Genomic DNA, 23,959 nt, shown 5'->3' with positions numbered 1-23,959 from the left:
TGGTGGGCGGGGCGTGAGGGAAGATGGAGACGCGGGGGGCGCGGGCGTGGTTATGAGACACGGGCGCGGGGAGGGACGGGGAGGCAGCAAGCTGACGCGTGTGGACGGCGAGCTCGAGCGCGCGGGGGCCGGGCGGGGACGCGGCAGCGGCGGCGGGGGAGACAAGCCCAAATCCGAATCCGCGCGGTCGCGCTCCGGCAGCTGCCGGCGCTCGAGCGCTGGCGCGGGGCTTGAGTCGAACGTGCTCGCCAGCTCTCGCCAGCGTCCGCCATGGCCACCGTCATCTCCCGCCCGCAAGATACCCCCCTGCCCGTCGTCTCTCCGCCCCCGGAGGCCGCAGAGCCCCTCCCGGACAAGATCAGCGCGTACTACTCCCTCGTCTTCCCCAACTTCACCTACTATCTCCAGACCCTCACCGTCACCATTGGCCGCCGCTGCGTCCCAGCCAACATCGCCTCCACCTCCGACAGCCCACAAGTGGATGTCGATCTCGGCTCTCTCAAGAGCGTGTCGCGTCTTCACGCGAGGATAGAGTACGACGAGAACGAGGAGCGCTTTGTCCTCGTTGTCCTCGGCCGCAACGGCGCGTGGGTGGATGGTGTTTGGTCAGGCAGTGGCAGCAAGGTCCCTCTCGGCGACAGGTGCGTTATAAAGCCCTCTACCCTCATTCGCTTATCTGAAGCATTCAGCAGGTCACAGATACAGATTGCCTCGCGCACATTTCATTTCATCCTGCCCCCTCCCGCACCCCCAGAAGACTCCCCCTCCCCTAGCTCCCAGTCGTCTGGCGGCCACAGGGCACGTTCGCCTTCAGTTGATATCACTTCCTACTCGCCACCATCCTCATTGCCTTCCCAATCCCCGCCACCCGTGCACGTTCCTGCCTCTGCCCCCAAGATACCGCCGCTGCCGGACTCTGCGCTCCCTAATTCTAATGCAATACCACACAAGCCGAACGGGAAGAAGCGCAAAAAGCCTGATACGGCCTCCCCGCCTCTCCCCACTCCAGAAGTCATGCCGCCCAAGCCGCAGCTGACCTACGCCCAGCTGTGCTATCGGGCTATCAAGGCTCTCAACGGCAAGGCGTCCCTTCAGGAGATCTGTCAATGGATCAAAGACACGTTCGATTGGTACAAGTACTGTAGCAAGGACTGGGAGGCGAGTCTATTTCGTTGCGTCTTCTCGTGCGTGCATTGACGTCATCTCTCAGAGCTCGGTCCGCCACAACTTATCATCGAACCCCGGGTTCAAGAAGCTCCTCCGCCCCAAGGACGAGAAGGGCAAGGGCGCACTCTGGGGAGTCGATGAGGCTCACGAGCAGTCGTTCGAGGAGCTCGACGCACGCAAGAGCGCTGCCGTCGGTGTTAGTGGTGGCAAGGATGGGAAGCTGGGTGGGAAGAAGGGGAGAAGCGTTCCGCTAGAACCTCCGCTCAAGAGGAGTGTGAAAGGAGATCTCAGAGGTGCTCCATTGCCTCCGCCGCTCACCTCTGCCCCTCTCGTCTTCAAGACCACAAAGCCCGCCTTCACTCCTGACACCACCGCGTCGTTGTCAGCCGCTCAAACACCCCCCACGGCTTGTTCTTCGTCTTCTGTGAAAGCGGAGGAGCTCTCCGCTTCCCTCGCACCATCTCTTTACCCTCCAGCCAAGACTTGTCTCCTTCCGGCCGGCGCCCCCCCAGCCAGTGTCTTGGCTCAACAATCCCAATCATCACCTCCAAGCTCCGGCTCATCGGCCACAACCCCCTTCCCCGTTATCCCAGCGTCCGTCCGGATCCCAATCGTGGTTGGTCCCGTGCCTGCTTCACACAATACAGGCGACGGCCCGCCCCAGCCCATCGTCTTGCATGCCAATACACTCATCCTCAACCCCGAGATCTTCGCCCACCTCACGCAGCCACAACTCCAGGACCTAGAGAAGCTTGGCGCACAGAAGGCTCTCGAAATTCTTCAGGCATATATCGTTCGCTACTACAAGGAGAAGCTCAAGGCCGAGGGTAGCCGCGGCCGTGGGCGCGGCCGGCCTCGTCGAGGCCGGGGAGGCGCGACGGGTCGTGGTGCGGCGTCAACGGGCACGGGAGCTTCCGCCGCTCCTCACACAGAGACTTCCACCGGCCCGTTCACGACTGCTCCTCTTCCTTCCCGATCCCCGAGCGCGCATCCACCAATACAAGCCGCCGAAGCTGCTCCGGACTCGCCTATCGTCGTCGTTGATGACGATGACGACCCCGAACACCGAGACGAACCCGCAGCAAAGCGCCGGCGACTGGAGGATCCCGTCGTGGACGTCATGACTGCATAGAACTTTCCTCTCGCTAACCGTTTCACGCGATGCTAACCTCCGCGCCGGCACGCGCACGCATAGACTTTGTATATAGCAATGTAATTTCTAACGTGGCGGGCCCTCAGACTGGACCCGCCGCTCTCGTTGAGTCCGGAGCATTGTAATCATAGTGCGCAATCTCTTCCGTACAATACATAGCTATAGTCGATGGGGTAGATGAGGAAACACGGAGCAAGGTTTCGTAATGGTCATCATAGCACTGACACGCTAGCGTGTCTGTCGAGGCATATAACGTATATGCCGCCTTTATGGCGGTTCGATAGGTCCATCCTCACAGTCGATGGGTCTCTACGCTTTCCGCATCACGCCTGATCCTAGCGGCGCTTCTGTTCGGCCTTGAAGCGCTTCCTCCAGTGTTTGAGGACGGTCTTGGCGGCGTGGTCTGGGCGGGGCGCCGTTCTGCAGCCCAAGTCCGCGTTTGCGAGACGCCGTACTGCGACTGGCAGTCGGGTATCCTGGTGTGCAACATCAGAGTCTGGCCACCCCGCCATTCTGGGTGCTTACCTTGAGTACAGCCAAGCTCACCAAGTCCATCTGCTCCTCCATGTCCTCCACAGCCTTCACTACTGTCCTAAATGATTCTTTTATTACATTTTGCTTCACTGTCTTCTGTTTCTTGTGCAATTTGAGAAAGCTGTTGATGGTGTCCAGCCATCTGTAGGCGACTTTATGGGCCACAGTTGGTGTGACTCGAGATGTGGTTTCAGGTTCTGTGAAATTTATTTAATATCAGTGTTCAAATTGGTTTGGTTGGTGATGGCTTGCCTGTATTAATGTCCACAGCGTTATCTTCTTCAGCCTCTTCCACCTCCATTTTTGATTGTTTTGGTGTGATTCCAAGCAAAAGGTTTGGTGGGCACCATTCCTCTTTGTCTATCATTGTGTTGTGATTGCAGGTTTGTGGGGTGACGGGGGATTGTGTGGATGTTGAGGAGGTGTGAGATGATAACATGGGGTTGGCATACTGTGGTTGTTCTTGAGAGGCGGTGATGGCAATAGCAGTGGTGTTGCTTGCACTTTGTGGTTGTGACATGGGCAGTAGTGTAGTAGAAATTTGGATGTTATGATTGGGAACCACACTTTGGGAAACTGCACTTTGGCTTGGCAATAAACTCCAGAGGTGGCAAGTATCGGAAACCAATATCTGTGGATTGGCTGTGGCATTGTCCCCAATAGAAACAGGATAGACAGTGCTTGACGACACGCAAGGTGAAAGAGGTGATGCAGGTCTTGCATGTGTGTTGTCCCACAGAGGAGTGCATATAGAGGGGTCAAGAGGAGGGATAGGAAATGGGTAAACATATGGGGGCCGAAAGGTGCCGGATTTTGGAATAAGCACAGGATGTAAGCCTTTGACATGTTCAGGAGCAGAGATCACTGATGGGCCTAATGAAAGCAAGAGGCTGTACATCCCATCAAACCCTGCAGAATTTATGTCAGAATGCTCCATCAAGTCATGTTAGCATTATCACATACCTGTTTCACTTATAGCTTTGGCAATGTGCACAAAACCGCAAATCCCACAAACTATATAGCACTGTGACTCTGATCCATATGTAGTGAAGGATGCCGTGAAGGATGCCATGGCTGCAAGATGTTGTCCGAGTGCTTGGTGGGAGGGAAGAGGAAGAATACTGATGGTGGTGGGGTGACAAAGAGTGCGAAACTGAGGTCGAGATCATTGCAGGCTTTATAAAGGATTGGTCTGTTTCAAATTCAGACCTTCCCACCCCATAGCACATGACAGCCATACTTTGTGACTCATTCTGAGAGATCTTGAGATGGCATTATGCTGGAAAAAGGGCATCTTCTTTTATCTTATCTTGCTCGTGGGTAAGTGACATGTGGTAATATCCAGGGGCGGATCGTGTCGAGACCATCCGGGTGGACTGGAAGCAGAGCGGTGGGGATTGGCCGGCGGAAGGCAAACACTAAATGTTTACGTAGATTGACGGGCATACTCCGGTGCCACGGAGGACTGGGCTGAACGCATCAGCTGGCAAAACGGCCGAGGGTGACGGGAAAGGGAGCGGCGGGGGCGTCGGCGATCATCCACGCGGAGTGCGCGCGAGGTTGGCCGCAGCGTCCGACGCCGTTGTTGGCCGCGGGAGGCCACGTCGCGTGGGCGGGGCGGAGGAGGCCGTTGGACGACGATCGTCCGCGTGCTCGTCCCCATTGGCAGAGCGGGCGCGAGCGGGGGTTTCCACGGCGAGAGCGCAGAGAGTCGTGCGACGGGAATGTTATTCGTCGGCCAAATGACAGCAGGACACCGTGGCTGGCGCGGGGCGTGGCCGGAAGCGCGAGGGCGAACGTGCGTGAGGCATGGGAAGGTGCGCAAGGCCACCCGCTGATCACCCGGCGCGCACTGGCGGGGGCGCGGCCGGCGGGCCCATCGCTCGCGCCGCCGCGGGTGTCGACGGCGGGGGCGGGCGGACCATCTGCAGCATATAGGGGCACGGCGGGCGGGCGGCGTCGGGGGTGGCGGTGCTTTGTCAGCAGCGCTGGGGCGGGCCCACGTGCGACGTCCGGTGGCCATATCGTCACTGCGAAGGCAAAACTCTGAACTGTACCGCCCACCGCGACAACGCCTCCTCGAGTCCCTCTCTTCCATCGTCATCTCCGGCGACGCTCATCCATCCGGGCGACCAACGTTCCTTGGCCTCTGCTATATCTACACCCGTCTCCGCTCCCCGCCGCCTTCCCCTTTTCATATCTTCCGCCCGACACTCCCTCGGCTCTCGTTGTCGCCGCTCGCCATCTCCTGCCACCCGTGAATGCCTTCTGCCTCCGAGAGCTTTGGCTCCGCGAGGCTCGCTCCCCTCTCTCCCCCCTCCCCGCCCTCTTCCCTCTCGCCCTCCCCGAGCTCGCCCACTCTTGGCCATGCCACTCCGCCCCCCGCGGGCCCCTCTGCCCTTGCAAGGAACCACATTTTCGCGCTCTCCTCCGCGCCCTCACACGCGCAGTCCCAGAAGGTCCCCCGCAAACGCGCACACCGCAACTCGAGCAGGAGCGGCTCGGATGGCTCTGGCACGGAGACCCAGCAGGAGGTGGACTCGTTGCGCGCGCCCTACCAGCGCGCCTTCCGCGGGGCATCGGAAAGGGCGCTGACCCTCCTCTCGTCTCGTACGCCCGCAAAGCCGGATCTCTTCCGCACCGTCTCGCCCACCAAGGCCCGCCGTGCCGTCTCCCGAAGAACGCCATCCCCTGTCTCTTCCGCCTCGTCGTCTTCCTCCAGTCCAGACCGCGTAGTGCCGCCAAATTCCGCCTCGGGCATCGGGCGCAAGGTCGCAGCGTCCTTGGACCTCTTCAGGGAGACGGCGCCGAGCCCGTTGCAGGAGCAGAGCGAGGTTGATGTATTTGATCTCCCCCGCCCCGAGTCATCCTCGTCCAAGAGGAGAGGAACCGTTCCCGTCGACCAGGTTGGTCAGGCCCAGTTTGAGTTCGTCAAACGGTCCGACTGGCCCGACCGCGAGGCGGCCGCTATCCGGAGGGAGAAGAGCTCGACAGGCTTGGAGCGTGTCCGCACACGCGATTCCGTCTCCTCTGTCGCCAGCTCCCGCGAGCCCGACTTCCGAAAGCGGAAGGAGCGCACTCTTTCCCGCCGCGACACCGTCCTCAGCGACCTCGTCCACTGGCGTGCCGCCGTCGAGCCTGGCCGCGACGACGACGGCAGGGGCCGCCCACGAGAGCGCATCGTGCGGGTCGAGCAGCCCGTCCCGCCGCCCCTCGATCTCTCTGCCTCGCCCGGTTCCGAGTCCTCCATCTCCTCTGCCTCAACGCTCCATCACGACACTCGTTCCCCCAGGTCGCCCTCAGTCGCCCTTTTGCCTCCCCTCTCTCCCCATCTCCGCGCGTCACCCTCTCATGACCTCCATCCGCCACTCTCGCCCCTGGATCGTCCCGTTTCTCCTTTCGACCTCCACGAACTCCCGCCCCCTGCTCGTAGGAGCTCGCCGTCCCTGGGCGATGTCCCCACACCAACCCCCGCCGCTGCCGTGACACGCTTCGAAATCCCCCTTGAATCTCCCTGGTCCACCGACGACGATGACGACGACGACGACGACGACGACGACGACGACGAATCAGCATGGGAGACAGCATCCATTACCACCTCCACTTCGACGACGTCTGCTTCCTCGCCGTTCCCTCTCTCACCCTCTCGGGACAGCCCCCATCCCCAACCTCGAGTGCACAATCCAAGCGACGAGGACGAAGAGCGCCTGCAACGGGCAATGTTGTCACCTTACGACGACTTGGAGCTTAACTCGTCCGCTGATGGTCCTCCCGAAGCCAGTCTTATCGGGTCGTTCGGCGAATCCCAGGAGAGTCTGCCGCATATCCCCCTCCGCCCCTTCCGTAATCAAGTCGGTGGGCACAGTGCCATCTACAAGTTTACTAAACGCGCTGTATGCAAGGTTCGTCATATACTTTTTGAGTATCGACCTGAGGCTCATCTACTTTAGCCGCTCGTCTCGCGTGAGAACCTGTTCTACGAGGCTGTTGAACGGGAAGCCCCTCCATTGCTTGAATTTATCCCTCGGTACCTGGGCGTCATGCTTGTAAGCTACCGTAAAGTGCCGAAGAGCTCCAGTGTCTCTCCTCAGCTACCCTCCAGCGGCAATCCCTCCGCGATTGTCCGAGCGTCGCAGGCGGCCCGTCCCATCATGCAGAAGGCCGCCAGTGACAGCCCAAGGACTGTTTCATCGAAACTTGCCGAAGAGGACGAGGGTGACACCGATGACGAGGAAGCCGAGCTCCCTGAAGTCGCTCTTGATTACAATCGGCACATCATTCCCCAATGGCTACTTCGTGGCGGACGTCACCGCTCGATGTCGCATTCGGCTTCCTCCTCGTCAGTGCCTCCAGTCAACCGGCACCCTCGACGCCCTCACATCGGTGGGCTGACTGCATCCAGCCCGGACTTGGGCATCGCCTCCCGCTTAAACCCCTTCTCCCCCAACTCCTCCCAGCGGCCTCCATCGAGCCGGTTGGCTCACTCCCACACTGCAAACGACCTTGATGACTCCACGCCGTCGACCTCACCCCGCTTCCCCTTCCCCGGAAACGGCGCCGTTTCTCCGAATGGCCCGTTCCAAAACGGATGGTTCAACGGAACGGGTTCCACCGTCGTCAACACCAAGCTCCGGGACCATGTCTTCAGCACCCTTCTTCGTCGCCTATGTCGACAGGTTCCTGGTCGCGGAGTGAGTAGCAAAGGGGAGGACGACGGCGAGGTGGCAGATGGCGAGGCGGACAGGGGACCATTCAGCGACGGCTCGCGGCGGTATCGTCGGAAGAAGAAGCTGAGCCGAGTCGAACGGTTGCGGGAGGAAGAGAGCAGCCTGCTCGGGCAACCGTTGCGCCGGGTGCAGAGCGAGCACCAGATCAGCAGCCTTGGACAGTATCCCACACACGCCAACCAGCAGCATGACGGACCGGCGGAGATGTTTGAGTTCGAGCCGCAGGAAGCTCCTATGTCCACGTCGCAGGTTCGCGAAGGACAGTCGTTCTCTGCTCGTTCCTTCGGCCGCAGTCGGTCGCGCTCTGTCCCTCGCACCCTCGTCCACCCCCCTCTGTACCACGATGCCTGTGTACTGTCGGAGCATGTCCGCGACCCCGACCCGACTGTAACCCGTCAGAATCACTTCATCTTGATGGAGGACCTCACTGGGCGGCTGAGGCACTCGTGCGTGCTCGACCTCAAGATGGGCACGCGGCAGTACGGCATGGACGCGACACCGGCGAAGAAAAAGAGCCAGCGGAAGAAGTGCGATAGGACGACGAGCAGGGCGTTGGGGGTGCGCGTGTGCGGGATGCAGGTGAGTGTCTGGATATCACCGCTGTGACGTGCTGTTTGTCCGTGGGCTGCCTTCCCTTCTTGGGATTGTCAGTCGTCCGACCATGACGGATGGCTATATATCCGCCGCTAACTCGGTATATCCAGGTCTGGAACCACGCCTTGCAAGCGTATGTGACCCAAGACAAGTATAAGGGCCGTGAAGTCCGTCCCGACGATTTCCCCGCTGTTCTTGCCTCCTTCCTCCACAACGGCGAGAGTCTCCTCGTCTACCAGATTCCCATCATCATCCGCAAGATCTATGCACTCGCCCGCATCATCAACCGCCTTAAGGGTTACCGCTTTTACGGCTGCAGCCTGCTCTTGATCTACGACGGCGACCGCGAGGCCCAGGAGGCCTTTCGCACTTCGGTCCTCGACCACCCCTCGGCGCGCAGCAAGCGTGGCGAGTCACTGGAACGCCAGCTGGATGCCCGCTCGCAGAACGAAGTCCCGGCCTCTCGCACGCTCCGCCGTTCCCACTCCGAGGACCTTCTCATCGGCCCCGTCGCCGACCGCTCCTCGCGACGCCGGAAGCGCGGCGAGATGCAGATTCGGCTCGTCGACTTCGCGCACACCACCACGGGCCAGGACTGGCTGCCGTCCCCACCCCCGAACGGGGAGACAGAGGAGGTGACAAGCGGAAAGGGTTACCAGGCGGAGGTAGACCCGGTGACGGGTCTCATCTACGCCCGCTTCCCGCCACATTACCCGGACCAGCCCGACCGCGGGTTCCTCTTCGGGCTGATGAACCTGGCGGAGACACTGGAGCGGATCTGGAACGATGAGCGGCTGTCGCGGATCAAGCTCTCGCGCGAGGACCCGTCTGCGGCCGCAGAACAACTCCCACCACTCGCCACGGACGGCAAGGAGATCTTTGACAAGATCTTCAGGCGACCCGGCACGGGCGAGGAGGACCTCGGGTATATTTCGACTTGACCCATTTTTATTACATTCGTGCGTCTGGCACATGGGGTGGTGGGTGTTCCTCCGTGGTGCGCTACCATCTTGTACATACCTTGACTTCGCTGTCATGCCCCCTCATGCCCTCTGCCACATCCTCACTTTCATTCTCCTCATACGCATCCGTATCTCGTATCCTCATGTCTCGTTGCAACTTCATGCTTTCCAATAACCTCGTTCCCCACGTCCATGTCTCTTCATTCACTCCACTTCACCTCTCATGTCCTTTAGGCGTTCCGTATCGGCCGTGTTTCCCGTACGCATTGTTGTTCGCATGCATCATCACCCCAACCGAACGCTAGACCTCATTCTACCTCACGCACGATGTACATGTAACAATCGAAGTAGGCTACGAACGACGTACATAATCTTGACCGTGTTCCTTGTCTTGTTACCGTGCCGAATTGCTTCGAATGCCCGTACACCGACGAGCGAAGTACGTACAGAGCCAATGCTCAATATTGCTTTTGAAGTGCCAACTTTGGTGACCAACAAGGATGCTCGAGTTCGAGCTTGTGCCACGTCTCCGTCTTCATGGGGGAGGGGAACAGAGTTCAGCGTAGTGGTACTCACTCGAATAGAGGGTGTCCCGTGTGGAGCAGTCTATTATAGTGGGAATATACACAAGGAAGCTAATGGAACGCCGTAGGTGTCGCCGTTTTCATGCATCCTCAACGTACTTGTGACGGATGTCCTTCCATTGCTTCTGCAAAGCCAGTGAGGCGGAGTGTTAGCACATGGGGTGGGAGAGGGGACTCATGAGCGGGTACGTACGCCCTTGTTCCACGAGTCCCAGAAGGACGTGACGCCGAGGTCAAAACCGATGTTGAACGCGAACGCGCCCGCGAAGATGCTCGTCACGTACACACCTGCGCGCCGTCGTCAAACCCGCCGTCCCCGGACCCGACACGAGCACTTGAGAACACGGAAGGAAACTCACTGTTGCGCTTAGCAATAGTGTTGTAGAAGATGGTGGACAGCTGTCCGCACGACAATCAGACTCTGCGGGACCTCGACAGCGGCGGTAGGGAGACGAGGACTCACAGACATGGCGGGCAAGTGTGCTCGTGGTGAACCGGAAAGGAGGTAGGCGCTGGTTCGTGCTGCACGGCGGAGTTCGGAATTGTTGAGAGGCGCCCGCCAGACTGGCGGGAGCGCGTCTCGGCCTGCGTCCTCGTCGACCTCGACTACTTGCACGCCCCCTCACTCTACGGCGCACAGCTTCAAACTAAGGCCTCGGTGCCTTCTCCCTCCCTTTCTCTCACTCCAACGTCTTTATTCTCTCGCCGCGGACCATGTCGCTCCTCCGCACGCTCCCCCCCTCCGAAAACCGCTCCCTCAACGGATGTCCGGCGTCGCGTTCTTTGCCTCGCAGCCGGGCTCGCACGCAGCAGCGGAATTCGACGCTCTATTGCAACGCATAGAGAACCCGAAAGCCTCTGTCACAGCGGCCGCTGCCGCGGACCCCGCCGCGTCCGCCTCCAGCGAGGCTTCCACGCCCGACCCAGCCCCGTCCGCGGCGGCGGGGCAGAACCCGATGCGGATGGTGCGCGAGACGCGGGGGCGGGTGCGGCGGGCGGAGACGGCGGTGCTGGCGGCGCAGGCGGGGCTGGACGAGTACTCGGTGCACGTCACGACCTCGAAGCGGAACACGGTGATGACGCTCACGCGCGGGGAGCGCACGCTGCTGCAGTCGACGCCGGGCAAGTTCGGGTTCAAGAAGGCGGCGCGGGGCGGGTACGAGCCCGCGTACCGGTGCGCGCTCGCGGTGGTGGCGAAGATGGAGCGGGAGATGAAGAAGGGGCACCCGGTCTGGTGGCGGCTGAACCTGAGCGGGTTCGGGTCGGGCAGGGACGCGATTGCGGCGGTCGTCGAGGGCCCGGTGGGGACGAAGGTGCGGGAGCGGTTGACACGCCTGACGGACAGGACGCCGATCAAGATTGGGGGCGACCGGGGCAAGAAGGAGAGGCGGTTGTAGAGGTATGTCGTCTCCTTGTCCGCTGTGGTCCTGCGAAGAGTCTGGGCTGACGGACTGTGCGCAGGGCTTGCGATGCGCCGTTGCGTGTTTTCCTCGTGCGGCGGGGAATACGAAGGCGTGGCGGACATGTAGAATCGCCGGGAGACCGCACCCTAGACCATGTCCTCCGCGTGCTGCAGCTACTTCACCTACACTGCTCTCTCTCCGCGGCACCCATGTGGAAGGGGCTTCCGGGGAGTGGGTGCCGGCTACTGTATTGCACGGACTAATGGAAACGATGAAATCGAGCCCTGCGCGCCTCGCTCGGAGTTGTGGGCCGTCGTCGCACGGCATCTGAGACACTGCGAGATGTCTCCCGACGATCAACGCGCGGGATGACATGACAAATGCCGGGCGGAGGTCCTGGACGTCGCCCACTCAAGCTTGTCTCTCCGTCCCGGCTGCGCACCGTCAGCGTCTGCCCTGGCGGGCTCTGGCCCGGCCGGACACCACGCGTCCGCCCGGCTCTGCTGCCTCGCGCCGTTCATAAGCCCAAGCGCCGCTCGCCGCCTGTCCACATCTCCGGCTCCCCTCCCTTGTGCCTCTCTCGCTCTCACCGCTCTTGCTCCTCCTCTCACTCTGTCTTCCTCTGCTTTTCGGCCATTTGTTGCGCGCCATCGACAGGCCCTGCTCGCGCACATGGATCCCACCACTCCCTTCATCTCAGTGCCTCCCGCCCGGGAGATCCCAGGCACCTTCATGTCCAGCGTAAAGAGCTGGTAAGTATCCCGCCGTAAGCCCAGAGATCGTCTCTGATTACATCGCAAAGGTGGAGTGTTGGGGAAAAGGGTGCAGCAGCGAGCGAGGAGCGGTTACTCCGGTGAGATCCCCGCCACCTCTGGCTAAATGCCATCCTTGCTCATCTTCCATGTGCCAGGAAACTGCCATATTTTCGCCCAGAAGGGTCACCACCAGTCACGCCTGACTTTACCCATCCTGTCGTTGCTTCAAGATCTAAAGTCGAGCTCGATAACCCCAAGAACTACCTGAACACCGTCTCAATCACCCCAACTACTGCCCCCTCCTCAGGTGCCCCGGCCCCCGCAGTCATGCTGCACGGATACGGCGCCGGCCTCGGTTTCTTCTTCCAGAACTTGCCAGCCCTCGGCATGTGGGCAGGGAACCGCGGCACCTCCGTCTACGCCGTCGACTGGCTCGGCATGGGCCGTTCTTCCCGCCCAACCTTCCACATCAAGTCCCGGCGCGAAGACGTCGACGCGCGCGTCGCCGAGGCCGAGTCCTTCTTCGTCGACTCGCTCGAGCAGTGGCGCAAGAAGATGGGCCTCGAGCGCATGACGCTCATCGGCCACTCCCTCGGCGGGTACCTCTCCGTCGCCTACGCCCTCCGCCACCCCACGCGTGTCAACAAGCTCATCCTCATCTCGCCCGCCGGCATCCCGCCTGGGCCGGACACGACCATGCCCTCCGCGAGGCCACGGACCAGCAGGCGACGGGTCAGACCGGCGAGGACCACGCGGAGCCGGCTACGTCGGGGCGGGTGAACAACCTGAGGCAGGAGCAGCAGAGTCAGCAGCGGCAAGCGAGCACGTCGCGCAAGGTTTTGGAGTACCTATGGGAGCAAGGATGGAGTCCGTTCCAGGTCGTGCGGTCCACCTGGCTTTGGGGCCCGATGCTCATTGGCAAGTACTCGTCAAGGCGGTTCATCGGTCTGTCGGATGAGGATACCCGCGCCATGCACGACTACATCATGAACATCACGCTCGCGAAAGGATCTGGAGAGTATTGCATCTGTGAGTTGCTCGCTCTCGTGCTGTCCTCACTCTCAACGCCATTCCTCTAGCGCATTTGCTTGCTCCAGGTGCATACGCGAGACGGCCGATCGTCGACCGGATTGATGCTCTGAAGATTCCTGTTACCTTTATCTGTGAGTAGCATTACTTCCTTGACACGTGGCGCTGGAACTGAACCATCGCAGACGGTGATCATGATTGGATGGACCCTGAGGGCGGCAAGGAATCTGTAGAGCGACTGCGCCAGGCTGGGAACGGATTGGGCAAGATGTACATTGTGCCTCACGCAGGTCACCATGGTGAGTGGCGATTTCTTCTGTGGTGAAATGCCTATGTGCTTATTTTGTCCGCTCTATCCCAGTGTACCTCGACAACCCGAAGGCAACGAATGACCTCCTTGTGAAGGAGCTCGACCGGGCTGCGGATCTCACTCGCAGTTTCTATTCCCCATAGAACTCAACTTAGACTACATCTATTACGACCGTTCATGACCCACTTTCCTTTGGACCAGCGGCATTGACAGTTACTGAGGACGTTCGGTTTGCACCTGCTTACAGCTAGTTACTAGAGAGACCCTTGCATAATTGTTACGCATTCTGTACCATCGTAACACACTGGAATATATGTACATTATCACCAGCTTGTTGTTCGTGGTTCGCTCGAAGACAGGAGCACATGGGGAGCGTGACGCGACGCGATCGCCAGGGTTCTCACGAGCGCGTTGCAGAGGCACGTTCCGACTTGCTTCCCACCACATCGCTTGAACGGCAGAGGGCTGTTCGTCCTCCATGGGACCACCGTATAATGACGACCCAGGCTGCAAGTACGTCGTCATCGAAAACCCATGGCCAGGGGGCAAGAAAGGCGACCAGCGGGACCAGTGGTACTGGAACTTGCTCTGCACCTGGATGCGCTTCATGCTGCAGAAGACGGTGCCGGTTTTCACCGTATGGTCCAGGAAAACCGTGCGCCTCCTACCGTCGCTGAGAGTAATAAATAACCGTTAACACAAAACACAGCGCGATGAAGTGATCGTTGAGCTTCCGGAAGAGGTGGACCTGGTGCCCATCGTCGGCGCGCACCCATGGACACGCATCCTGGGCGACCGCGCAAAGACCTCGGATCAGGACAAGGTGTCGTACGTGTTTGCTTACGACTACCGGATGAAGGGCGAGCCCGGAACCCGTACGTCGCCACTCCCTCGTTCGAACGCCTCCGCTTGAAAGTCTGCATCGGTCGAACAGCACCAGACTGACTCTGTCGCTCCCCTTCTCGGCCCACGGACGCGCCGCCCGCCCTCGCACCCCACGCCTACGCGCACGCGCACACCTCCGCCGCTAGACAACTGGCACGAGAACACCCTGAGCGCGAGCATCAGCAGGGACCCCGAGCCGCCGGCCCACGTCCACTTCCCGTCGTGTACCCGTACCCGCACGTCAGCTGGGCGTCGCCGCGCGGGCGCAAGTCCGCGGACATCGCGCTCCCTCTCCGCCCATGCGCCAGCCGACGCCGGTCCCGGACACGGTGCGTCTGCCCTCTCGTGCCCTCGGCGATCAGAACGCGACTGACGGCGGCCGTGGACGGTGCGCTTCCGCAGAGCCTCTGGCAGCCGTACGCGCACCCGACGCAGCTGACCCCGGGGACGGTGGGCAGCGCGGAGGCCCAGGCGGCCGCGCAGATACGGGCGAGGGAGGCTCAGGGCGCGGCGAGTCAGTTATTTGCGGCATCGCCGACGCTCTCTGGCTCTCTAAGCTGACGCTCGTCGTGCAGCGGCTGCGCCGAAGGCCGCTACTCTCGTAGACCAGAAGCCGGAAGTGAAGCCGTCCGTCAAGCCCGATCCATCCGACCAGCCCCACGTGAAGGCCGAGCAGGTCAAGAGCGAAGTCAGGCCTGAGCCGGGACCATCAGAGGAGTTCAGAGCGACCTTCGAGGAGCGGCAGCGGATGATGCGACAGCCTACCCAGCACATATCGGGGCCGGATGTCAAGCCGAAGCCTGAAGAGGGTCCGTCCGAGGATCTCACTGCTGCCTTCCTGGCCATCCGAGGACACCAGCCAGAAACTTCTGGTTCGAACGGTATGTTGTTCTATGCGGACCACTTCAATTGCCTGTGCTGACGTCGAACAGGGACAACAGCATCGACAACACAGGTCAAGGCAGACCCCAGAGCCGCTTCACCAGCTTCCGAGGAGTTCTCTGCTGCATTCTACATGGCTCGAGCAGTCAATACGGAAGGCTCTCGCACGGGTGCGGAATCCTCTCCGTCCGCTCCGACACAGGAAATCAAGCCCGACCCGGGGCAGCGTGCTAGTCCCGTCAGAAGCCTCACTGTAACAGATCCGCGCAAGAGAGCCGGTACGCGTCCTTCGTCCCCTTGTTGCGCTCTGCACTCACGCAAATGCAGCCCCTGACGACCCCCCTCCCACGGCCACGAAGCGGATGAAAGAGGGGGATTTGCAACGCGATGCCGATTCAAACCGCCAGCGAGTGAAGGAGGAGGAAACGCACCGCGCTGGGCTCTCAACCAGAGTGAAAGCCGAGCGGTAGCGAAACTCGGTGACGTCTACAACGACCGCGTACATCTTGTATTTCCGTGCACACCCTTCGGTCCGTCTAATATTATCCCCTGCGCCTTCAGAGCGCCCCTGGCCTTCGCGAGAACTGGACCACGGGCCGCCGCCACGCCGCGGCGATGGTGAGGCTACTTTCCCTGGAAGATGCCATAACTACCCGAGATGTCATTGCGTGTTCAGCCACCTGACGGAAAAACCGGGCCTGTTTGGAACCCACTGTCGACAGGCGCGAGCTCCTGCACGTTCGAGCCATCGTCCAACGCTGCCTTCCGTCCTGCCTCATTCGAGGATTGCTGCCCGCTCGGAAATTCCAACTCACCCCCTTAACGCAACCGAAAGGACAAGGCGCAAGGAAGATGGGGCGCGCGATGTGGCGGCGGCGGCGGCAGCTTCCAAAGGCTTCCTGTCGTTTTGGGACGCTTCTTTATGTGCGCATTGTCTACATATTGTATTTAAAATGCCTTGGGTTATATGGCGATGTACTCTAGCTGTCTATGATGCTGTAGTCAGTGTAAGAATTGTGGAGGGCTCATGGTTCGAATCCTGGTGTATGTGTTTTCTTTTTTTCAATTGTTGCCACTGGTTGTACATCCGGAAGTGAATTTTCTGTCTGTCCCTCGTTTTATTCATGTGTGCCCCGCGCGAGTACACGGCATGTCCCGGCTGTCCGATGAACGAGTCAGTGTCCCATATTACACTCGCTTTTTTTACATTGTGTGACAGTACTTGCAGGATTCTGTCACTCCCGCAATCGGAGTGTAGCAACGCCATACAGACCCACACACGGGCCGTGGGCCCAGGAACCAGCAGCCATGCCTCCCGCCGCTGACGTGAGTCTTTCTGCGCCTCGCACGCAGATAGCCACCTACTTATGGCTGACCGAAACCCACCGAGTTATTTGCGTATCCCACGCCGCCCCGCAAGTACAACTGTTCCAATATCGATAGGCCGTTCTCGCGCAGGAGCGTCTTGGAGCGGGCCACATGAGCGCTAGCGCCCTCGCGCACCACCGCGCGACGGGCAGCGCGCACCACCGTGAGCGCCGCGCAGTCGTGGCGATGTCTCTGTGTGCACCCCCACTGCGCATTGTGCTCGCGTGCGAGGGATCATGCCAAACCTTCTGTCAGGACTTGAACATTGGACAACCTCGCACCAGGTGCAGAGGCATTCCGGACGTGTGCGCGAGGAGTTAGATCGTGGTGATATCGCACGCGCGCGCGGTGCGGCGGTGCGCTCGGACGGCTGCCCGTCGCGGGTGGTGCGCGAGGGCGCTAGCGTGTGGCCACTCGCGGAACGGCTACGCTCCCGTAACTCCTCTCAAATCACGCACTTTCGCTCCACTCCTCCGTACTCGGCCATTTCGGCGTTAGATTCCATCGAAAGAACCTGCATTATAAGACTACAATGAGCATTTAGGCGCCGGTTGTAGTTGGATTCGCCCGCTCGGTAATGGAGCTTGAAGCTTAAAGGCCGCTCTCTTCAGCGAAGTCTGTCAGCTCGAACTCTGCGCCGAAACTTGGTTGCATTTTTAAAGCTGTAGTCGTCATTAGGACATTGAACGAGGCCATCAGCAAGTGGGATGAGAGAAGATTACTGGCGAGGACAGAGGCGCTGGGCAACCAAATGCACGAGCATAGCACGCCTCCTCCAGAACGAAGGCCATCGAAAATGACCCGGATACATGGGGATCCAAGTTATGCCGTGACAATACGAGAAAGCGTTCAAAACCCGTCAGCGGACCATACTATTGGTTGTTCCTGTCAACACCGAAGAAAACCCACGTCGACTGCTTGAGGCATTATGTAGTAAATGTGCAGCAAACTCTAGCTTAGGTATGTCTCTACTCCACAGGACGCAATGTGAGCGGTAAGTAGCCTCCAAGTTGAACTTGACATATCGTATTCTGTCCGAGGTCAGACTTGCGCAGCCTACCAAAATGTCGACACACTCACTTTGTGTGATTAAAGCTTCTTGAGTACGGCATTGAGGACGTCCTCAGTGCCGCTCTTCCCACCCAGATCGGGTGTCAAGAATTCACCCTCCCGGATGACCTGGTCGACTGCTCGGTCGATACTGTCTGCACCCACCGGGTAGCCCAAGAAGCGAAGCATGAGTGCTGCGGAGCGGATTGACGCTAGAGGGTTCGCAATGCCCTTGCCCTCAATGTCAGGAGCAGAACCATGCACCCTGCACAGGATTTGAGCAGACCGCGACAAATGGCGAAGGTTGGAACCTACGGCTCGCCCATCACAAAGTTGTCACCCGCGTTGACCGACGGAACCAGTCCCAGCGAGCCGACCAAAGCAGCAGCAGCGTCACTGCAGGAAGAATATGAGAGACAGCTTTGCTTTCAGATAAAGATGCACGGACGAGATGATGTCTCCGTAGAGGTTGGGGGCGACCATGACGTCATAGATTCTTCATGCGCGTGAGTACCATCCATGACGAGAAAAAACATGGTCACTCACTGAGGTTCACGGAACAGGCTGGTGATATGGCTCAGTGCTGCGTAGAAGCGTCGAAGTTTTGACCATGGCTCACCGATACACGGCACTGTCCACAAGCTGCTCCTCAATCTTGACTCCGTCGAAACGACCGTTCACCTCAGGAAGAGACGGGACCCCACGGACCATTTCTCTGAACAGACCGTCCGTGACCGAAAGGACATTCGACTTGTGGATGATGGTGACTTGCTGCCGCGCGCGTTGGCTCGAGTGGACTCGGGGACGGAAATCGTACTCACCTTGCGCGGTCTGCCTAGCGCGATGTCGAAGGCCATCTTGCCAATCCTGCGAGATGCACGCTGTGTGATGAGTCGTGTCGCGCGCGCTTCGATGCCGCCGTCCTCGGTGGTAGTGGTAGTTTCTTGCTTGACATACTGAAAAACTATCAGGTTCATATCTGTAGCTGCAGCAAATAAAACCGTACCAAGCACTCGGTGTTCTCCCGTACCACAACCAAGTCAACATTGGGCTTCACCTCCGGGCTGGCGGCCACCTGGTAGAGTTCAACATGCGAACGGACAGGTGGGACATCCTACGCACTGACCGATGCGACTGGGCGAACGTTGGCGTACAGGTCGAGTTTCTTGCGCAGCGCGACAATGGGCGACGAGTAGCCGGTTACTATCCTCGAAGGCGAGCTACCAAAGGGATAAAAACCCGCTGCCTTATGCACGGTGACGCATGTACATACCTGACGGCACCAAACAGAGCCCCATCGCACTCCCGCAGCACTCTTGGGAGGAGACAAGTTGAGTGTTCATATATACCAATTCGGTTTTCAAGTGTAGACTCACTCAACGGTCTCATCAGGCAGGGCTACACCCGTGCGCGTGAACACCTCCCAGCCAGCTAGCAGAGGGACGAACTCGGGCTTCGGGATGTCGGAGCCAATCGCCTCGAGCACCCTCTGGGCTGCAGGAATGACCTCCTTGCCGATGCCGTCCGCAGGAATGAGTCCGAACTTGAGCGACTGCCGCGCTGCTGCCGCCATGTGGCGAACGGGTGTGCAGAACATTTTGGGGCAGGGTGTGGAAGCTGAAGCGGGAAGAGAGAGGAAGAGGTGCAGTCAGGTCTATCGGAAGCCGGTCTACTGTGAATGCCAGCATCATCCGTGCAGCCGAAGTGACTATGTTTTTGCGCCAGTAGCGCGATCACGTGGGAGACCGCGTCCACGAATTCGCGGGTTTTCGCATCTCCGTAGGGTTCAACGTTCGCACATTGGCACCCAGGCACACATCTAAACTCCCCAACAGGCCGCAAGATAAAATCAGACTATACTCGTACAAAATGGGATCAACTGCAGTCCCGACCACTAAATACATCAGTCCAACTCTTCGAGGGCCGATGAAGGACTACTGGTCGTTGGTATATTAGACTTGGGTACGGACATCTGAGCCTCTGAAGCTCCTGAAAGTGGGCCGGGGACGGGTTCCGTGCGCTCGGGGGGCGGTCCCTGTCGATACTGTGCAACTTTGGCCCCACCAGTCGGCCGAGATTGCTGCCCTGTCTGTGCCGCCATGTCGAGGACTCCCACCCAGCCGCAGATGAGCCGGTGGTCTTCCGCATCCCTAGCAAAGAAACAGATCAGCGCATAGTCACCTCACGTCCATTCCGTTATGACCCTCACCGTTTCAAGCAATCCTGTGAGCAGTACCTGGCTTTGGTGCACAACTTGCACGTCAGCTCATCGCCCGGCTCAGCGTCCAACGCACATCCACGGCGTGCGCACTGCGTGGGGTCTTCGACCTTCGCCGTAATGATTGCAAGCATCTGCCATGCACCTTGGAGCCATATTACGCTCCGCGGGTCAGCGCCGAAGCCGTTCTGGACAAAGTCGGAGTAGGCATTTTGAAGCCGCTGCCTCTCCTCACCGGTGGACATCGTCCCCGAGACGAGGAGTCGCTTGGTCATTCGCGGCCGGGGCAACTGCGAGCGGAGGAGCGCCTTGGTCTTGTCCGTCAGCTTCGGTAGGTAGCTTTCGAATGCGGCGAGGATTCCTGTCATGATCACTGCGACGGCAGCCACGCAAGCATCAGCGAGGATTTTCATGCTAGCAAGGAAATCATGTACTCGGGCCCCGGCCGACAGCTATAACTCGATCGATGTACTTGTCCAGAATGTCGATGAGCCCGGAGGATATCCAGTTATATGCCATCGCGTCGATGAACTCCTTCCCGTCTTCTTGGACTGGATGGCTCATTGTAGAGTATGTCGTGAGCCCGGCCAGAAAGACGGCTGGAGACTGTGGGACGGGCGTCTCCGCGGCGCGGCGCATGACGTCTGCGTTCGCCTTCCAAAAACCTTCGGACTTGTATGTTGCTCGGACAAAAGGGCGATTTTCCTTGAGACATAGGTCGAAGAATGCGTGAAAGAAATTGTATTCCACCGAGACTTCATCAAGAGACAGGTTCTTGAAGTGTCGAATGAAGGCTGCCAGGATTGACTCGGCAGCTTGAAGAGGCGTCCGCTTCTTCTTATTTGATCCCGCTGTCTTGCTTGCGCCGAGATAGATACGAGCTAGAAGTTCTTTGGCGAGAGGGGGTGGGTATGCTTCAAGGCCATCCTTCCAAGGATGTGAGCCCACAGGTTTGTCCAAGAGATATAAGAGGACACCGCCGTTCATCCGGGAATCAGCCACGGACGTCGAATGGATCCAGTACCGGAATATGACGGCTAGAGTTAGGTCCGAGGGCTTGAAAATCACCCTGAGGTTGATTAGCAAGTTCTCTCGGGGGCCTCTGTTAGAACAGTCTTACTCGATGAACGACGGGTCAATCAAAGGCAGTCGTGAGACGATCTGTGGGACGACGATACGCTCCAATAAACGAATTCGTTCCGGTTGGGGGTCCAAGCTGTGGCCTGGTTCTGACCATACCTGTGGATGTACATGAGTATGTCATTTCTCAGCGGACATCGCTCCACGCACCCTCTGCATGATGGTTGACCATGATTTTTTGATCTCCTCAGCCATCTTCAGCTCTGTCGGTCCTGGAGGTATCGAGCACGAGCATATAGCATTGCATAAAATTTCAAGAATAGGAAAATAGGGAGTCGGTGTCTGTGGCATACGTCATGTTCGCAACGCCACAGAAGGTCAACATAAACACACCATTTGGACAGCCGCGTCGACCTCGAAGTTCGGCGCATTCGGCCCTGGGGGAATAATCATGCCTTGCACACTCGACGCGGCCTTGAGGCTGTCCATGTGTTGGGCGTGAACACATGGTCGAACAGCAGAGGGCTCGAGGAGTGTAACAACTCACAGTGCGGGCATTACTCCTGCGTCGACCATCGCCCTCCAATCTTGGCTTTTCGCGTCGAAAGTCATCTTGCGAAGGTGGCCGAGAACGTACGATAGATCATGACCCGTGTCGCCTTCGATTGTTTCGTCCCTCACTCCGTGCAGCAGTAGCACCCGCACCGCGCGCCTCGGATCTTCCTTGACTAGTCTCTCCCATTTCGCCGAGAGAGATTCGTGCTGCGCGAGCCATTCGGCACTGGTCGTCGGTATGGGGTTCATCCTCAGGACCCGGTTCGCGAAACTGCGGGTTGGCTGGCTGAGAAGACAGCGGGACGAGTTAGAGGCATGGGCTTCGAGCGAAACATCGCGCGGACCAGCTGATCACGATCGTTGCGGTCACGTGCCCTCATTGCCGATGGGCGAAATATGGTATTAGACAGATTACAATATGAAGATCGTAAGCTACTTTGTACGCATTGAGTGCGGCTTGAGTTAGCGGTACCTACAGATACGAACCTCAGATAAGCATTGAAGCCACTTCTGGCCGTGGGCAGGAACGATCACGTGCTCTCGACGCGTCTCATTTGTTGACAGCGCCCGGGTGCAAGCGCTGTGGGCTCTCGACGCGACGCGACGCGTACGGAGCTTCCCCTCCCATCCCACAATGGCCCCCTCCCCCGACAGCAGCTTGGCCGACCGCACAAATATCTTCCACACACAGCAAAAGCCGAGCGGTCTCCCCACTCCAACCTCGGAACGCAAGCGCGTACATCAGCGAGGCGACGATGAACGCGACAAGAAGCGCATCAAGTTCGATGTGTCAAACAAGGAGAGGGATTCGATGGACGTGGATTCGGAGTGCGAGCGAGACGATGGAAATGTTTTTGGGCCAATTAGACGGAATCACTGGCAGTTCTCATCTCATGCGCTTTTCAATCGGGGAAGGCTCGGAGGGCCCTCAACGGGGTGGCGACAACTTCCCAGTACGTGCCTTTCCCGAGCTGTATGTGTTTCTCTGATTTTGCCACAGTACCAAGTATGGCTGTGTTGTCGACGTTTGTGTCCTCCAACAAAGCAGATGTTTTCAAGTGTCACTCTATCGATGAGCAAACCTTCATCGCGCCTCCATACGCTTGCTCATATTCTCATGGTATGGTCAACACTCTATTATTCATGAACTTGATGACCCACTCTCCTTGAAACGGTAGGTGCCAAGAGGGGGCTTACGCCACACCTAGCCGTAGCAACAGAGCAAGGAACCATTCACATCCTAAACACCTCGAAACGAGAAGATTGGGATGCAGGTGCGTGGTTTTTGTCCCGGCAGAAGGTGTGGGCTCATTTTATCATAGAACCACAGCGGACGTCATTCCAACCCCATGCGAATGGAGTGTTCGACGTTCGCTGGTCCCTTTCCGATTCCCTCCTTGCTACTGCATCTGGTGACCAAAGCGTTCGGATAACCACCCTCGCCTCCTCAGTCGCAACGGCGGACCGGACTCTCCATGTTCTCCACGGCCACCAAGGCACTGTCAAGTGTGTTGCTTGGGATCCCAGTCATGACGGCGATATCCTCTGTACTGGCGGTCGAGATGGCAGCATTTGCTTATGGGATCTGCGAGCTGGGGAACGGCGGCTCGACAACGGCTCCCTTGCACCAGTACTCACCGTTTCCAAGGCGCACGATGACCTCGCGAAGATTCCCAAGTCCAAGAGCAGAGGCAGGAAACTCGTTCCGAATGCGCCGCTGAAGAGCATCACACACCTGCTCTACACCGATGTCCATCCACATGGCATTGTCAGCAGCAGTTCCTTCGACGGGTAGGTGGCACAAAAGCTCACTTGTAGCGTATCTCACACACCAAACAGCATCGTGCACCTCTGGGACGTCCGCCTCCCCACCGCCTCCCCCACCAAATCCTCCCGATCCACTAAACCCCCTCGCCCCGCTCCCGTCCTCACCAGCGCCGACCCGACCACCGCGGCCGACACCCGACGCCCCCGCGGGCTCACCACTCTTGCGCTCGGCTCCGGGCCCACCGCCGGGCTCCTCTACGCGCTCAGCAACGACGCGCGCGTGCACACCTACGCGCTCCCCACCCTCGCCCCGCTCTCCGGCGCCGCGCCAGGCGCGGACCCGTACGCGTTCGCGGACCCGCGCATGCAGACCAACTCGTTCTACGTCCGGCTCGCCGCGTCCCCGTGCGGCCGCTGGCTCGCGAGCGGCAGCGTCGTCGACGGCGTCGCCGGCCGCGCGTACCTCTTCGATGCCGCGGCCGCCGCGTCGGCGCGTCGCGCCTGGGAGGTCGGCCGTTCGAGCTCGTCGAGTCTGGGCGCGGGGTGCACGAACACGGGCGTGGAGCTGCGCGGGCAGATGGGCGAGGTGGGGGCGCTGGACTGGGCGGACGGGATTCTTGCGACGTGTGCGGACGATGGGACAGTGAGGGTGTGGAGACCCGATGTGGAGATCGCCCGGCGATGTGCGGAAGAGTCTGAGGAGATGAAGTGGGAGTGGTCCTGCGCATCGGCATAGAAGGCGTTCGCAAGTTGCATTGCCGCTTTAGAGACAACCGTAAAGTGCATGGGCACTCATTTTGTAGCATAGTTCATAGGATTAATACCCTGCCTGGGCCGGCATTTGCTGATTTTGGACCATACGGGCTGATCGTGAGGCACTTGTGCCGGCAGGCGCGTGGAAAACAAGTCTATGGATGGAATGCGTGAGAGCTGTGC

At 59.3% G+C, this 23,959-nt stretch overlaps 9 protein-coding genes across 9 annotated transcripts; 6 read left to right on the top strand and 3 right to left on the bottom strand.

Moving 5' to 3' along the window:
- Positions 1-270: 270 nt before the first annotated feature.
- Positions 271-2,299, top strand: BXZ73DRAFT_87535 (uncharacterized protein; the record flags this gene model as incomplete). Its single annotated transcript, XM_048024609.1, has 3 exons — positions 271-641; positions 693-1,158; positions 1,211-2,299. The coding sequence occupies 3 exons, from the start codon at positions 271-273 to the stop codon at positions 2,297-2,299; spliced, it is 1,926 nt and encodes a 641-aa protein (XP_047881960.1).
- A 2,816-nt stretch (positions 2,300-5,115) lies between these two features.
- On the top strand, positions 5,116-9,116 carry BXZ73DRAFT_87534 (SAICAR synthase-like protein; the record flags this gene model as incomplete). Its single annotated transcript, XM_048024608.1, has 4 exons — positions 5,116-5,396; positions 5,442-6,756; positions 6,805-8,160; positions 8,286-9,116. 4 exons carry the CDS (start codon positions 5,116-5,118, stop codon positions 9,114-9,116), a joined length of 3,783 nt encoding a protein of 1,260 aa, XP_047881959.1.
- Positions 9,117-9,801: 685 nt separating this feature from the next.
- BXZ73DRAFT_97188 (ubiquinol-cytochrome C reductase UQCRX/QCR9-like protein) lies at positions 9,802-10,190 on the bottom strand (the record flags this gene model as incomplete). Its single annotated transcript, XM_048027288.1, has 4 exons — positions 9,802-9,846; positions 9,915-10,009; positions 10,081-10,120; positions 10,185-10,190. 4 exons carry the CDS (start codon positions 10,188-10,190, stop codon positions 9,802-9,804), a joined length of 186 nt encoding a protein of 61 aa, XP_047881958.1.
- Positions 10,191-10,485: 295 nt separating this feature from the next.
- BXZ73DRAFT_74162 (uncharacterized protein) lies at positions 10,486-11,118 on the top strand (the record flags this gene model as incomplete). Its single annotated transcript, XM_048021989.1, has 1 exon — positions 10,486-11,118. The coding sequence occupies one exon, from the start codon at positions 10,486-10,488 to the stop codon at positions 11,116-11,118; it is 633 nt and encodes a 210-aa protein (XP_047881957.1).
- Positions 11,119-11,796: 678 nt separating this feature from the next.
- On the top strand, positions 11,797-13,361 carry BXZ73DRAFT_87533 (alpha/beta-hydrolase; the record flags this gene model as incomplete). Its single annotated transcript, XM_048024607.1, has 7 exons — positions 11,797-11,876; positions 11,927-11,977; positions 12,035-12,518; positions 12,590-12,908; positions 12,959-13,042; positions 13,094-13,207; positions 13,270-13,361. 7 exons carry the CDS (start codon positions 11,797-11,799, stop codon positions 13,359-13,361), a joined length of 1,224 nt encoding a protein of 407 aa, XP_047881956.1.
- A 335-nt stretch (positions 13,362-13,696) lies between these two features.
- BXZ73DRAFT_97185 (uncharacterized protein) lies at positions 13,697-15,455 on the top strand (the record flags this gene model as incomplete). The annotated part of the gene is made up of 7 exons (XM_048027287.1): positions 13,697-13,873; positions 13,928-14,093; positions 14,290-14,432; positions 14,506-14,617; positions 14,679-14,984; positions 15,036-15,263; positions 15,313-15,455. The coding sequence occupies 7 exons, from the start codon at positions 13,697-13,699 to the stop codon at positions 15,453-15,455; spliced, it is 1,275 nt and encodes a 424-aa protein (XP_047881955.1).
- Positions 15,456-17,442: 1,987 nt separating this feature from the next.
- Positions 17,443-19,000, bottom strand: BXZ73DRAFT_87532 (homoisocitrate dehydrogenase; the record flags this gene model as incomplete). Its single annotated transcript, XM_048024606.1, has 10 exons — positions 17,443-17,668; positions 17,719-17,799; positions 17,852-17,899; positions 17,950-17,967; positions 18,023-18,174; positions 18,225-18,359; positions 18,410-18,478; positions 18,530-18,623; positions 18,677-18,718; positions 18,780-19,000. 10 exons carry the CDS (start codon positions 18,998-19,000, stop codon positions 17,443-17,445), a joined length of 1,086 nt encoding a protein of 361 aa, XP_047881954.1.
- A 608-nt stretch (positions 19,001-19,608) lies between these two features.
- Positions 19,609-21,505, bottom strand: BXZ73DRAFT_40132 (uncharacterized protein; the record flags this gene model as incomplete). The annotated part of the gene is made up of 6 exons (XM_048018511.1): positions 19,609-19,994; positions 20,056-20,690; positions 20,742-20,860; positions 20,912-21,043; positions 21,095-21,182; positions 21,249-21,505. The coding sequence occupies 6 exons, from the start codon at positions 21,503-21,505 to the stop codon at positions 19,609-19,611; spliced, it is 1,617 nt and encodes a 538-aa protein (XP_047881953.1).
- Positions 21,506-21,890: 385 nt separating this feature from the next.
- BXZ73DRAFT_87530 (WD40 repeat-like protein) lies at positions 21,891-23,759 on the top strand (the record flags this gene model as incomplete). The annotated part of the gene is made up of 5 exons (XM_048024605.1): positions 21,891-21,909; positions 22,257-22,376; positions 22,435-22,530; positions 22,579-23,047; positions 23,096-23,759. The coding sequence occupies 5 exons, from the start codon at positions 21,891-21,893 to the stop codon at positions 23,757-23,759; spliced, it is 1,368 nt and encodes a 455-aa protein (XP_047881952.1).
- Positions 23,760-23,959: the final 200 nt, after the last annotated feature.

The sequence above is a fragment of the Epithele typhae genome (assembly GCF_022376455.1).
Source record: "Epithele typhae strain CBS 203.58 chromosome Unknown BXZ73scaffold_4, whole genome shotgun sequence".
NCBI lineage: Eukaryota > Fungi > Basidiomycota > Agaricomycetes > Polyporales > Epitheliaceae > Epithele > Epithele typhae.
This window is presented reverse-complemented; position numbering and strand designations above follow the sequence as displayed.